This window comes from Agelaius tricolor, unplaced genomic scaffold (genome assembly GCF_023055355.1).
Source record: "Agelaius tricolor isolate 1412-34295 unplaced genomic scaffold, bAgeTri1.0.p SCAF_8, whole genome shotgun sequence".
NCBI lineage: Eukaryota > Metazoa > Chordata > Aves > Passeriformes > Icteridae > Agelaius > Agelaius tricolor.
In genome coordinates, this window is record NW_027269268.1 from 38,101,436 (window position 1) to 38,114,434 (window position 12,999).

General features: G+C 51.4%; 2 protein-coding genes and 1 long non-coding RNA gene across 4 annotated transcripts in view; 1 reads left to right on the forward strand and 2 right to left on the reverse strand.

The window, feature by feature from the left end:
• Nucleotides 1-1,445: 1,445 nt before the first annotated feature.
• ZAR1 (zygote arrest 1) lies at nucleotides 1,446-3,049 on the reverse strand. The gene is made up of 4 exons (XM_071432436.1): nucleotides 2,150-3,049; nucleotides 1,973-2,065; nucleotides 1,824-1,898; nucleotides 1,446-1,740 (listed from the first exon to the last, which is right to left on the reverse strand). Exons 1-4 carry the CDS (start codon nucleotides 3,047-3,049, stop codon nucleotides 1,597-1,599), a joined length of 1,212 nt encoding a protein of 403 aa, XP_071288537.1. The 3' UTR covers nucleotides 1,446-1,596.
• Nucleotides 3,050-3,269: 220 nt separating this feature from the next.
• On the reverse strand, nucleotides 3,270-6,124 carry SLC10A4 (solute carrier family 10 member 4). The gene is made up of 3 exons (XM_071432437.1): nucleotides 5,499-6,124; nucleotides 4,888-5,098; nucleotides 3,270-4,231 (listed from the first exon to the last, which is right to left on the reverse strand). Exons 1-3 carry the CDS (start codon nucleotides 5,882-5,884, stop codon nucleotides 3,716-3,718), a joined length of 1,113 nt encoding a protein of 370 aa, XP_071288538.1. The 5' UTR covers nucleotides 5,885-6,124; the 3' UTR covers nucleotides 3,270-3,715.
• A 32-nt stretch (nucleotides 6,125-6,156) lies between these two features.
• The window catches only part of LOC139592473 (uncharacterized), a 30,736-nt gene continuing 23,893 nt past the window's right edge, over nucleotides 6,157-12,999 (forward strand). For both annotated transcript variants that reach the window (XR_011680008.1, XR_011680007.1), the window contains exons 1-2: nucleotides 6,157-6,308; nucleotides 7,246-11,976. This is a non-coding gene — a long non-coding RNA (uncharacterized lncRNA). The remainder of the gene's footprint in view (nucleotides 6,309-7,245; nucleotides 11,977-12,999) is intronic.

Here is a 12,999-nt window from a genome sequence, read left to right on the forward strand (position 1 = left end):
TAGAACCATGCTCTGCTCTGGAGGGAGTAGGTCTACTTCTTCCCAGAATGCCTCACACTGCTATAATAATGAATGCAGCAAGAATAAATAAAATTACTTTGCAATAAATTGACACTGAGGCATTAAGCCTACTGCAGCAGGTTCAAGGGCATATTGAAATAAGGCAGGAATTTACAGCAAGATGAGTGAAGCATATAGAAATAACACTCACTGCCATTTACAGAAACTGGGACTGAAGCTGTTCTACAGCATGGGCTCAGACTGATTCTCTCTTTAGCATTTAACAGAATGGTCTCTCAAGTAAGCTGGGTATAGATGAAGAAAGGTTTGCTATAGCAAATATAAAAAAAATCACCCTTTTGAAAGAGAAGTTATCTTGAGAGTTCTGCAAAAGGCTTGGTGACTCTATGCCCAATTTAAAAATTAACAGTGCTGGTAGCATTCTCAGAAAAGTAGGTTTTCATCTGAGTTTTTCCAGCTTCATAGCTAAAAGGTAGACTGGGGCAATGGTGTAGGTTTTGCTAGCTTGTGAACCTGTTCAGATGGTGAGGCTGTACATTGGTCACAGAGCCAGCTTGTAACACTTGGCTGAAGCATGGTGTTCCTGTAGACAGCACCACCACTGAGAGCACCAGCAGCCCACAGAGAGCATCATCTGCAAGTAACCAGTGCTGGTTCTGCCATTACTACCAAACACAATAAGTACAATTCCTAGCTGCAAACCCAACCCCAGAGGAGTGTGGCAGTGTCAATCCTTCTGATGGCGGGCATCTAAACTGTAATTAGATCAAACTCCTCAAGTATAATCCACCAAGTGCACCGCTCTTGCACTTCACCTGCAGGTTGAAAAGGAAGCCAAGCAGATGCAGTATTATTGCATCTTGCTCCTCTGAAGTGTCACTTCTCTCCATAACCTTGTGCAAGTAAGATGAGCAATACATTTACCAAGAGACCTTACCATAACATCAGTGACTCCATTCCTCAGCATTTTGTGAGAACCATCCCTGAAAAGCTTTCTTTCACTTTTACCTACAGACAAAACCACCAACTTAGCTAAATGCAGGCCAGTACCAGTAGAATGATTCAGTACTTACACAGCATTTCTCAATCATTTTCTAGTGATGAAAAACAGGTGCAGGATGCTTTATACATTGAATAGCAGTGTGACAAAACAAGTGAGTACTACTGGTGTTTTGTTCATCATGAAGGATGGACTACTACCTACTGCAGATGTCAATTTGATGTTAGCTTCAAGCATTTGATTAGTTCAAGAGCAGGAGCAGTAACAGAAACCCTTTCCACCTGAGAGTTACAAAATCCTGAGTCAGTTGCTTCCAAGACCATCACTGATTTACAATACGCCTCTAGGCTTGTTGCCCATGCAAGTTACAGAATTTACAATATGCACCCTCTGAGTTGGGCACAAACCCACCTGATCATTGGAGTATGCTTTGCAATGCTTTTATTTTCATGCTTTCCTAGCTACATCTCACCAAGTACCTTCAACAATACCAACAAAAACAACAACAAAAAAAATCTGCTCAACTTGCAGTTTTCTTGAAGAGCCCTAAACAAAAACAAAGAACCCCATCCCACTCAGATGATGTATTTGAAACTGAATGTGCTGTCGCAGGAGAGGCGTTTCCCTTTGCATCTCCCACAGAGGTCCTGGCGGTGGGGCCTCTTGGGATCCACGTGGCGCATCTTCACGGGGCAGGTGCACCGCGTCTGCTTGCAGCTCTGAGGGAGGGGAGAAGGCGGCGGTCGGCGCGGGCAGCCGGGCCCGGGAGAGACCGGGCTCAGGGCAGGGCGGGGTCCCTTACCTGGCAGGTGATGTCCTCCACGCGGTACGGGTTGTAGGACTTCTGGCAGGTCCGGCAGAACTGACGGAAATAGACCTGTGGGGAAGGCCAGGGTCAGCAGGAGGGTGGCGGCGAGGAGCGCTCGCCGGGGCAATCCGAACCGGCCCTACCTTGTTGGTGCCCTGGACGCACCAGACGTAGGCGCTCTCCCAGCGGATGTTGCAGGCCTTGCAGTGGTAGTACCCGTACTTCTGCTCCAGGAACTGACGGGGACAATGTTATTCGACGGTGAGGGCTCCTCCCGGGCCTGCCCGGCCCCGCTCTGCTGCCCCGCGGCCGACACTCACCTGGAAACGCAGGCGGGTCTTGCCCGCCGACGACTGCTGCTCCTTCTGGGGTGAGGCCGGCGGCTCTGCCGGCTGGGCTGCCGGCTCTGCCGCCCCTGCCTGGGCTGAAGGCTCTGCCGGCTCTGCCGCCCCTGCCTGGGCTGAAGGCGCTGCCGCCCCTGCCTGGGCTACCGGCTCTGCCAGCTCCTCCTGGCTTGCCTCCGTCGCCGGCTCCGGGGGGACGGCCGAGCGCTGCCCGAGTGGCTCGGCCGAGCGCTGCTCCAGCGGCTCGGCGCCAGCCTCGGGGGGCTTCTCCCAGCTCGCCCTCACGGCAGCCGCCTCCGCCGCCCGCTGCTCCCGCAGCGCTGCCGGCTCCTCCTCGACGGCCGGCGCCTTGTCCTGCTGCTGCGGCCGCCGCTCCGGCTCCGGGCTCGGCTCCTCCAGGAAGGCGGTGAGTCTGCGGGACGCCACGGGCGAGTAGACGGCGATGGTGCGGGGGAAGCGCACGGCGCGGGTGTTGGTGGTGGCGGGGCTGCCCAGCTCCTGCTCTCGCTCCGCCTCACGGGGCCGCGGCGCTGCGGGGCCGGGGCGGCGGCGCAGCAGCGTGCGGGGCCCGAGCGAGCACTGCACCGAGGCGTCCTGCCGCGGGTTCACCTGCACGCCCACCTCCTTGGTATTGGCCTTGCGGAGCCGCGGTGTCAGGTTGGGGTTGACCTGGGACAGGATGGCTTTCAGCTGCGCCCGCTGGTAGTTGTCGAAGTACTCGGCGGCCGCCTCCCCGTAGCCCGAGAAGTAGCTGCTGCTGCTGCCCCGCGGGCGCCAGCCGCCCGCCGCCCCTCCTTTGCCCTTGGGCGGTGGGTAGCGGTAGGAGTAGGGGTGGTAGGCGGTGTACAGATAGCTCGCCATCGCCTCCTCGGCCATCGTACCGGACCCAGGGCAACCCCCGGGCAATGGCCTTAAATACCCCCGGGGCGGGGCCCGGCTTCCCGCGCCCCCGACGGGCGCCGGCCTTGCGGCCCCTTACCATCCCCACCTGGTGCGCGGCCTTGGGCCATCCCCCACCCCCCTCACAGCTCCCCAGCTGAACCAGGTAGCGCGGCTATTAATTGCCTCCGAGGGAGTAAACAGCGGAGAACACGGGTTTGGTTCGGCTTTGCCATGTATTTGTGGTGACAACAATGAGAACAATGCTTTAACAGCAGGTGGGAGGCACAGAGATACACATGCTACGTGGTTTTTCCTGTCATCTGAACTGACACTGAGTTGGTGTTGACTCTGTAGAACACTGTTTCTTCTACCCATTCCTGCTGCACTCAGCCAGGCAGCAGCCTCCTTGCATGAAGTTTTACAGTTACTGGTTTGTGTCGCAGTGATGCTTTTTCTTTTTTCTTTTTTTTTTTTTTTCACGTTTACTTTTGAGGAAGTAGAACTGTCATGGTAATAAACACATATCACCTTGTACAATGGGAGTAGCTGGAGAAACGATAGAGGCCGGGCAGCTCCACTTGCACAGCAGCGAGCACGGCCCCAGCCTGGTTGCAAACACAACACACATTCGCGTCTCTGGGAGTTACCTCTTTGTCCTGCCTAAAGCGCCGTCTGAGTCGGCTCCATCTGAATGGAGTTGTGCTCCTCTGTGGTCACTGTGCCATATGAAGTATCAGCTACCTCCTCTTCCTTCAGCTTCTTGTAGGAAATATCTGTGTCTTCCTCTTCACCAAGTGCATCTTGCTTGTAGCTGTCTTTTCCGTACATCTTGTATGCCAGCACAAACAGTCCCGCTTCTGCTGACTGAAAAAGCGCATAAAGCAACGGAAACATGTACATGCTCCCTATGAGCTCCGGGGAGAAGGTGAGTTTTAGGATGGCGGTGCAGAGCTGGACGTTTTGGCACCCTGTTTCCAACGATACCGTTCTCCTGCAGTGTGGGGGCATTTTAAAGACTGTGGCTAAGCCGTATCCCAGGGCGTACCCTGCCAGAGGCATCAGCACTGCAATGGCGTAGACAGACGCAGGAATCTGTGCCAACAGATCCGGGCCCAGCATGGTCCCAGTCAGGATGAACAGGACCACCAGAGTCACCAAGAGGGACCACAGGGAAATCTGGCAACAGATAGAGACGTTGATAAACAATATGAGGGCTATTATTTTGTAAGGATAAGCATAGCAGTTAGAGGCTTGCTAAAGAATCTAAATGGCAAAACGTGGTTGCGCTGCCCTTCCCAGGTTTGCTCCTGGCCTGGGATTTTGGTAGTATTTGATCATATCCCAGGAAAGAAATGGGCTGAGGTCATCGTCCATCATTTTGCTTTGGGATGACTTGCTGGGAAACAAGAGTCGGCACTTGTGCCTCATTCTTCCTTTCTCAATTAAGGTAATTTAGTTGCACTTTTTAAGGAAGTGTGGCTGTGCCTGCAGGTTGGTTTTGCCTGACCTGGGTGCAGCAAGAGTGGGGAGAAAGTAGGATGTCACGGAATGCCTCTCTTACAGGGTCCAGGATGCCTGCCGGGGTAGAACACCACGCTGCCCTGCCTCCTGTGTGCTGCGATAGGGGGTAACCCGCCCTTTCTCTCGCTTTCTCTGTCCCACCGTTTTATTTCAAGACTATAAGTCTTTGTATTTCACCTAAGTAGTTGAATATGCTTGTGTGACACTAACACCGGTTTGGAGAGACCACAATGCTCACTGCCATCGGCTCCCGGTCCCCGGTGTCGCCCCGCGACGTGGCCGCCCTCCTCCCCTCCGGGCGCCGTGCCTACCTTGACCAGGAGGTCGGCGGCGCGGGGGTGCCGGTAGCGGATGAGCACCCCCAGGCCGATGGGCAGCAGGGTGCTGCCCAGCGTCAGGCTCACCGCCCCCAGGGGCAGCAGCTGCACCACGGCCGTGTTGATCCAGTGGCGGCTGTAGATCCAGAGGCAGAGTGGCATCAGGAAGAGGGCCAGCAGCGTGGAGGAGGCCGTCATGATAATGCTGCGCCGGGGGAACCAAAGAAATGCTCCATCACCGCGCGCCCGGCCGGGGGGCAACCCTGAGAAGCTCCAACCCCCGCTGGAAGCGGCTTCTGCAGCCGGCCGGGCACTTCTCACGGCAAGAGCCCGCTCGCTCCCCTCTCTCCTCTCTCCATCCTCCACCCCGTTAACTGCTCCGGCCAGGGCGCGGGCACGCAAGCTTTTTAGGGAAGGAGGCAGGAGGCGTGTGTCGGGCTCCACGGGAGAGGCAGGAGAGCAGTGCTGGCGATTCCCAGCGCGCCGTGCCCACCCGCCCCTCCGTCCCGACTCCACCGGCGGCAGATGCCCAGCGAGCCCTCCCCGTTTCCCGGGGCCGCCGCAGCCCCCGGCCGGCCGGGGGCGAGGGGCAGCGGGGCACCTACCTCAGATTCATATCCCCGTCGACGAGCACGGACATGAGGTTGGAGAGGTTGCCCCCGGGGCAGCAGCCGCACAGCAGTACAGCCACGGCCGCCACCTCGTCCAGGGCGAAGATGAGGGCGAGGAGGAAGGCCAGCAGCGGCATGGCCACGAATTGTCCCAGCAGCGCCAGCAGCAGCCCCACGGGCCGCCGGAGCTGCTGCCCCAGCTGCCCCAGCTCCACGGCGCAGCCCAGCCCCAGCATGGTCACGCAGAGCCCCAGCCCCACCAGCACGCTCAGGCCCTGGCTGAGGGAGCGGTCGCCGAAGGTCTCGCCGCCCCCCGCCAGGGACCCGCCGTCGGGGCCGCCGCCCCCCGCCGCCGCCGGGGGCTGCGCGGAGCTGGCCATGGGCTGCGCGGCCCCGGGAGCCGCCGGCTCCCCGCCGAGCCCCGAGGAGAGTGCCGGCGGCGGGGCGGCCGTCAGTGCGGGACGCGGGGAGGTGTCGCCCCGGCGGGCGGCGGTGCCCGCATCCCTCCCCGGCTCCGCCGGGAGCTCCGGGCGCTGCCGATGCGCAGCGGCCGCGGTCCCCGGCTGCCTGTCTGCTGCGGGCGCCGCCCGCGCGTCCCCGGACCCACGCGGGGCCACCCCCGGCGTGGGCGGTGTCTCGCTGCCGCCTCGACGGCGGTCATCGCCGGCCGCCAGCGCCGCCCGGGCCCGGCGGAGGGAAGCGCAGGCGGCGGCGGGTTCGCGGCTGCATCCCCCTCCCCGGTGCGACCCCCGGCAGCCTCTTCTGGAGCCAGCAGGGCCCGACCCTTCCAGCGGAGGACCTGAGGTATCACAGGGTTTACTTTGGCGTCGGCATTACAAAAAGGTCAATTAGCGTCGCAATGTCACGCGATGGGGGTGGGCAGCACTAGACCCCTCTGCCGAGGGATTGCCAAGCTCGTTCCCCCTCCAGGCAAGTTGCTATTGATATGAAGGTTTTGGAATGTGTGAGGAAGGATGGAAAGCCCCTTCATGAAGTCGAGAAGGCACCACTTTCTGCTGGTGGGGACCCAGAAACTTGTCAGGAGAGGTGATACCTTTTAAAGGGTAGTCAGTACACGTGAAGGAAGCAGGCAAGCTCAGAGGCACACAAATATTCAAAGCAGGGTAAGACTGTCACCCAAAAAATCACATTCAAGGGCGATTAAATTGCTTTCAGTCATAAAATTGTGCTTACAACATTTGCTTTTCATTTAATAATTGTGTGTCACTCTGTTCCTTCAGGAGTAAAGTGCTGTATAGAATGCCCAAATAGACTCACAAGGGCAGGAGTTCCTGAGAGAGGAGGGCAGCTTCCCAGGGCAGGAGATACATCGTGACTCTCACTCTTGGCGCTGCTATTGGCCGTGTCTTAGGAATGTAACTCTTCCCCTCCTTCACCCACGGGGTTTAGAGGGATCACAGCCACCGCTTCACATTGCCACTGCTGGGTGAGGGTAGCTGATTCAGGACAGAGCATCCCCAGGGCCTCCCCCTTGGCTTCTGCACTCTGTGGCTCTATTTCTGCATGGAACATTTCGGGTCACAGCTGAAGGAGAGCACACTGGATGTAAGGAGACAGCCTGTGGGAGCTGCCCTGACTGGCTGCTTGCCTTAAGCTCCATCAAACAGCAAGTGTGGGTAAAAGTTTAGGTTGTCCTGGGACTCGAGTAGAAATTATTGGTGGCTTGAAAGAAAACTGGACAGTTTGTTTATTAAACCTTTGGTTGTTTCTTGGCGCACAGGTGTTACAAGAAGTGCAAGCAGTACCTGGTGACAAAATCCTGGAAAAGCAACTTTGCCAAAATGATGCCAAGTTCAATACTGTTCTGCCTGTGTTTGTTTCCTTGTCATTAGCCTAAGAAGAGCTCAGATGAGAGCTCAGGGAAGATGAGTCATCAGAGCTGAACAACCAAATAGGACCCAGATTGCTTTAGTTCATTCATATTTTTGGCCTCCAGAGGAGGGGAGCTCAGGATCTGGTTGGCTTTTTGAGCCAACAGCATCCTCTGGATTTAATTTTCTGGTTTGCATACACAGAAGAGTGCTTGCAGTGTATTTATTGTGGTTCATAAAGTCTTACCCCTGTTATATCTTATTCCATCCGTCATGTAGCCAATTCTTGGCTTTGCAGCATGCAGGTCATTTGCTTATCATACCCTCCTTGGTTTGTGCCTGGGTGTTCCCTGTGGTGTGGCTGACCAGGGATCACTGTGGGCAGACCCAGGATGGATCCACTGTGTAAGCACAAGGGGGCTCCTTATTGAGCAGGTGGGAAGGGCACAGCCAGCCCTCCTGTTTTATCTCTGACTGCCACTCTCCAAACTCCCCACTGCAGCAGGGCTGGCCACAGGAAGATATTTTTATATCATAATGTGTGGCACCTATGGTGCAGGCAGTTACAGGAGGAGTCCAGTATCCCTGGAAGCAGATGCAAGCTCTTTCAGGGCCCACCCAGTCAGCATAAACTTCAGTTTCAAGGGACACTGAACTATAGTGGGAAAATGTCATGAATGCATTGCAACAAAACAAGACCTCTTGAGATTTTTGTTATAATTTAGCAGCTAAAATTTAAGTTAAACTCTTGGTTTAAACATGAGCAGTGAAGCTGCCTTCAGGGAAAGCCAAGTGTCAACCCAGCCAATTGGTTTTGTAAATTGTCCATCCACAGAGTACCTCCACTCCAAGTGGGCACCCGGAATATTTTCACATGGAGCATTTAGAATGAAAGAAACATTGTACCTGCTGCTGAGCATGGTTCTTGTCTCTAACTTGCTGCAGGCTTTTCTGATATGTCATAATGAAGGCACAGTCTGGAGTCTGGAGTGATACTGAGTAGTTTTGCCGGATCTGGCTGAGATGCAGCCAGCTCACACATAGTGAACACCTCAATGTATCTACACCCATGGATAATTCCTTTCTGCTTTCTTTTGGGGAGGGCAGGAGAAAGGATACTGCCTATCCTACTGGAAGCCACAAATTAAATATTTGAGTATAAAAAGACTTGGCAAGTAAACCTGATCATACATCATTCTCAATTATTCCTTGTTAGTCCTTCTGTTGAAAAATGGGTAAAAAGATAAGAGTTAGCAAGAACAAAGAAGAGGGAGAGAAAGGACCACTGAAATACGAACTTGTTGTAATTTGTAACTTATATTAAAATATTGCCTTACAATAATCTTAGAAGAGGGTTGATTTCCACAGAAGAGCACTTGTGCTATAAGCCAGTCTGGAGAGAGAGAAGTCTCTCAAAACTAAGGAATTTTGTTTGCTCCTTTGTAAGAGGATTTTTGTGCCCTCCCTTTATTTAACTGGAATCAAAGGTGAAAAAGAGAGGATAAATTTGTAAGGAATTCTGATAGTACTGTAAGGAATGAGCAAAGCAACCTTGCTGTTTACTCAGTGACTGCTTCAGCATACTGTATAATGTTGCTTCTCCTGACAGAGATTAAAAGCATCTTGCATAGCCCAGGACTGCTGCAAAATTGCAATCATTGTATCTGTGCTTCCTCTTGGTGACCCCCAAGGGAAGTCACTGTGGGTGTTGTCCTCTGAGCTGAATTTGGGGCAGCAAGAGGAGGTTTGGTGTGTGCCTGTCGCTCTGCAGGCTCTAGAGCCTCAAGAAACAAGGGCTGGTTTTCAAATCCCAAGTGAGTTAAGGATAAATCAGGGTCTTGAACTTGAAAGCCTAAATCCCAAACGTGCGCTTCAGGTGTGTGCCTGCTGTAGTTATGAGCACTCCATAAAAGTGGCCAGTGGGGCTGGGTAAGAAAGCAAAGCGTGGTCACCCCCTCTTTTCCCACGCTTCCCATTTGAGCTCAATGTCCATTTCAGCTCCTCCCGCCCTGGCTCCCGCGCGCTGTGCCTGGGTCTGTGGGAAGTGGCGTCACCCTCCCCTAAGTCATGCTCTGCCTCTCTGCAGTCCGTGCCAGCTGATTTGTGGAGCTGTGCTGGGTGTTTGCAGAGGGGAGGCCTCTGAAGGATAGTCCTGGAGGATGGAAAGCTTTCAGTCAGCACCTTAAGGCAGTGTGCTACTAAAGATGCTGGGACAAAATACTGCTGTGAAAGTGATGTTCAGGTGAGACCTAGCAGGAGCAGTTTCTGATTTCCAGGGGATGTACAATTCCTTCATTTCTACCTTACTTGCTATGCAGCTAGGCTATGGATAGAAATAAAATTAAAGACTCAATAGGGAATTAATAATTTACCATGGGAAAAAGAAAAGTCTTTGCTGTTGCCTTGAATTAAAATATTCCTTTGTCATGTATTGTGTGATCCTCTATATGCAGTTAAAGGTAATTTTGTGGTAAACTCCATGAAATGCATAAGCTTGATCTTTATTTATAATGTAAATCCAGAGCACTGATTTTTGTGGCTTAGGAGAATTAGGAGTTGGAGCCTAATTGTGCAGAGATATTGGTGCTTTTGCTTGTTCTTCCATGGTTATTTTTGTGCTGGGAAGGATGTGTCACCTGTTCCCTTGCTGAACTAGGACCTGTCTCCCACTCTGTCTCTCAAGAGTAGCAGCACACAGGGGACTTGGCACCTTTTGTCACTCCTACCCATAGCCCACCTTCACGGAACCAGAAACTGTCAGATCTTAGCAGACAAGTGACTTTATCCTTTTTAAAAAAATTATGTTGTTTGGGATGTTGTTGTTATGTTGTCTGGTCACTAAACAGGTGAGAAAATACATTTTGGGAATAAGATGAAGCACTGAGATCTGTGCAATCAAGTTTTTCCCAAGAAACCTCCCCAGCCAGACATGGGCAGAAACTGCTTTGGTGAGGATGTGCCCTTTGATCAATGTTGCTCCTGCCCCAAGCTGCTTGTGGGTCACACAGAGGCAGAGTGCAGTTGTACCATGGAGGTGGAGAAAACACAAGAGTCGTGGGTTTCCTGCTAGTTCATTGCAAATGTCTGTAGTGCAGAAGCACTAGGATAGACCTGCCTTTCCTGCCTCCCAGGCTTTTCTGCTACTGTTCAACATGGCACCTGGCCCCATTGCAGCACTGTTACATCTCATCCTGAGCTTGTTTATCTTCAAGTCTCCTCTGTCCTGTCCTTAGCAAGGTGCTGCTGCTCAATCCTGCTTGGTAAATCTCCACAATAATCAGCATCTTTTATTCCATGGCCAGCATCCTCAACCAGTCCCAGGGTCTGAATTTCAGGGTGCAGAAAATTAGATAAATGTCCCTTCCTCTCCTCTTCAGCAGCAGTCATTGCTGCGTCCCTGTTGTCTCCTCTCAGAGATGAGATCCCATCAAATCATCCTTGCCTTCTCCTGGCTGAGGTGGCAAAGGCATCCAGGCACCCTCTTCTGCTGTGCTGTGTCTGCCTCTCCTCTTCTCTGCTGTCTTTGTAATTTTTCTGGTCATGGGAGTGCCATCCCCCTTTTCTCATGGGCTCTTCTTCCTAATGATGCCTGTTTCAGTCCAGTCCTGCTCTGTATTTATGCCTGCCTTGGGAGCAGTGCCCTCTACCAAGCAACTTAGAGCCTCTGAGATTTTATTAAATTGAACTGGTGTGGAAGGGAAACAAGTATAAGCCTTGTTACCTGGCAGGGCAGTCTCCTTTATGTCCCCGCTATACATTCAGTCTCTGACCATATGGGAACAGAGCCTTTCACTGAAGCTCTGGGTTAGCAATAAAGGGCAGAAATTATTAAAATCCTCCTGTTGCACTTGGTGTTTCCTCACATTTATTTTTAAGATGTCTGAAACATTAATCAACAAGTAAGTGCACGATGCCTCAGGTTGCAGTGTTCCTGTACTTCATAATTCCAGCTAAGTGTATAAGGCTGTGTGATCTGCCTTCCAAATGAAGAGGCCTTTTGCCAGCCATCCCATTAGAAAAGGTCATCTGGTCCATGAAAAGAGATGAAATCAGGGAATCATTGAAGGATAATTTTGTAAATTGACTGCTGACAGTGAGTTGTTTAGGCAGTTGTATCCCTACAACTGTAAAACAATTACTAGCAGCAAGTTTTTCTTTAAGCAAGTAAATGCCTTTGTGTGAGGTACCTTTACCCAGATTCAGATAAGAAAGGATTCTGCCTCATTCACTATTCCCTTTTGTTGTCATTTGATCTTTTTCTGGAGTTGGAGTATTACCAGAATTAAAAGGAAAAGTCATAATAAATGACCTGATGACTAATGCATATGTTGGTCCAGAAGAGCCAAAATTATCATCCTGCCCATCAGATAGGGACAAGGAGGTGAGACGAGGATGACTGAAAGCACTGGATTCAGATTTAAAATTCAGTGGTATTTTGCACTGCAGGGACAGGCTCTTACAGGCAGGTGTTCATAGGACTTTAGAAACAGGCATGTCTTGGATGTCAGAGCTCTGATTGACCTCCCCAAGAGCGTCACAACAGCCTGCTCAGCACCTTCCCTGATGGTGTGGGGGACCCTGATGGCTGTGGAGGACATCAAGGCCAGAGAGCACAGTGACAATGGGATGTGCACAGCCTGGTAAGTGTTGGGGCTTCAGGATGGATGTGCAGTTGCAGCTCCGAGTCCAGCTGGGTTTACTTGGCATCCATCACCTGCTGAGAGTCCCAGCCCCCTTTTAATTTTCTATGTTTGAACCTGGGGTTAAAGGCATAAATCAAGAGAGGTAATGTGGAAGTAGATCACACAGATGTGGTTTTGTGCCTATATAACCTATAATTTGGGTTTTGCAAAAAAAAAAAAAACAGAGTAAATTACACCAAGATATTGTCCCATAGATTAATTTAGTTATCAAAAATGTATAAATAAATACATTTAATACCATCTATAGCAGCAGTTGCTTCATAGACTATTCATTTAATTGAAGAAAGACACCCAAAAGAAAAATTACATCACTCACCTGCCAAAGCTTTCTCCATATTAAAAGGAATGTTAATGGTGAGCCCCATGGGAATAGCAAAAATTAATAGCATCAATATTCTATATCTCAGGTTGCACACAAAAAATATCTTTGCACTCAGTTACCAGCCATTTGTATCATGCCATTGAAGGTGCCTGGATGTGGACTAAAGCTGTTTTGTGCTAGCATAACCATAGAATAAAAATGCTTCTTGTCCTGCTGCCAAATTTTTACCGGATATTAAAAATGAGTATCAGTAATGCTGATCAGCAAATAAGGAAGCCCTTCAAAATAGGTGCACCATTACCTAAATTAACTCTTGAGCTGTCTAGAAAAAAATGTCAGGGAAATGGAGAGAAATAAATCTCAAATGTAATAGACATCTCTTAATACTTGTCTTAGCTAATGTTGTATATTAAGCCTATGAAAATAGCCTTGGCACAGTGTTATGTGCACTTTTAAAACCGTGATGAAGCAGAACATTTTTGAATAAACCACGGTATCGGTAGAGCCTGTATGTCACTGCAGCTGAGGCAGAGGGACTCTGGGCTTTGTATATTTGTTGATTTTCCAGAGAGATGAAAGCATGAATGTCTTGATCAACAAGATGTTTTATTTCCTTTCTGCAGTACCTAAGCAGAAAT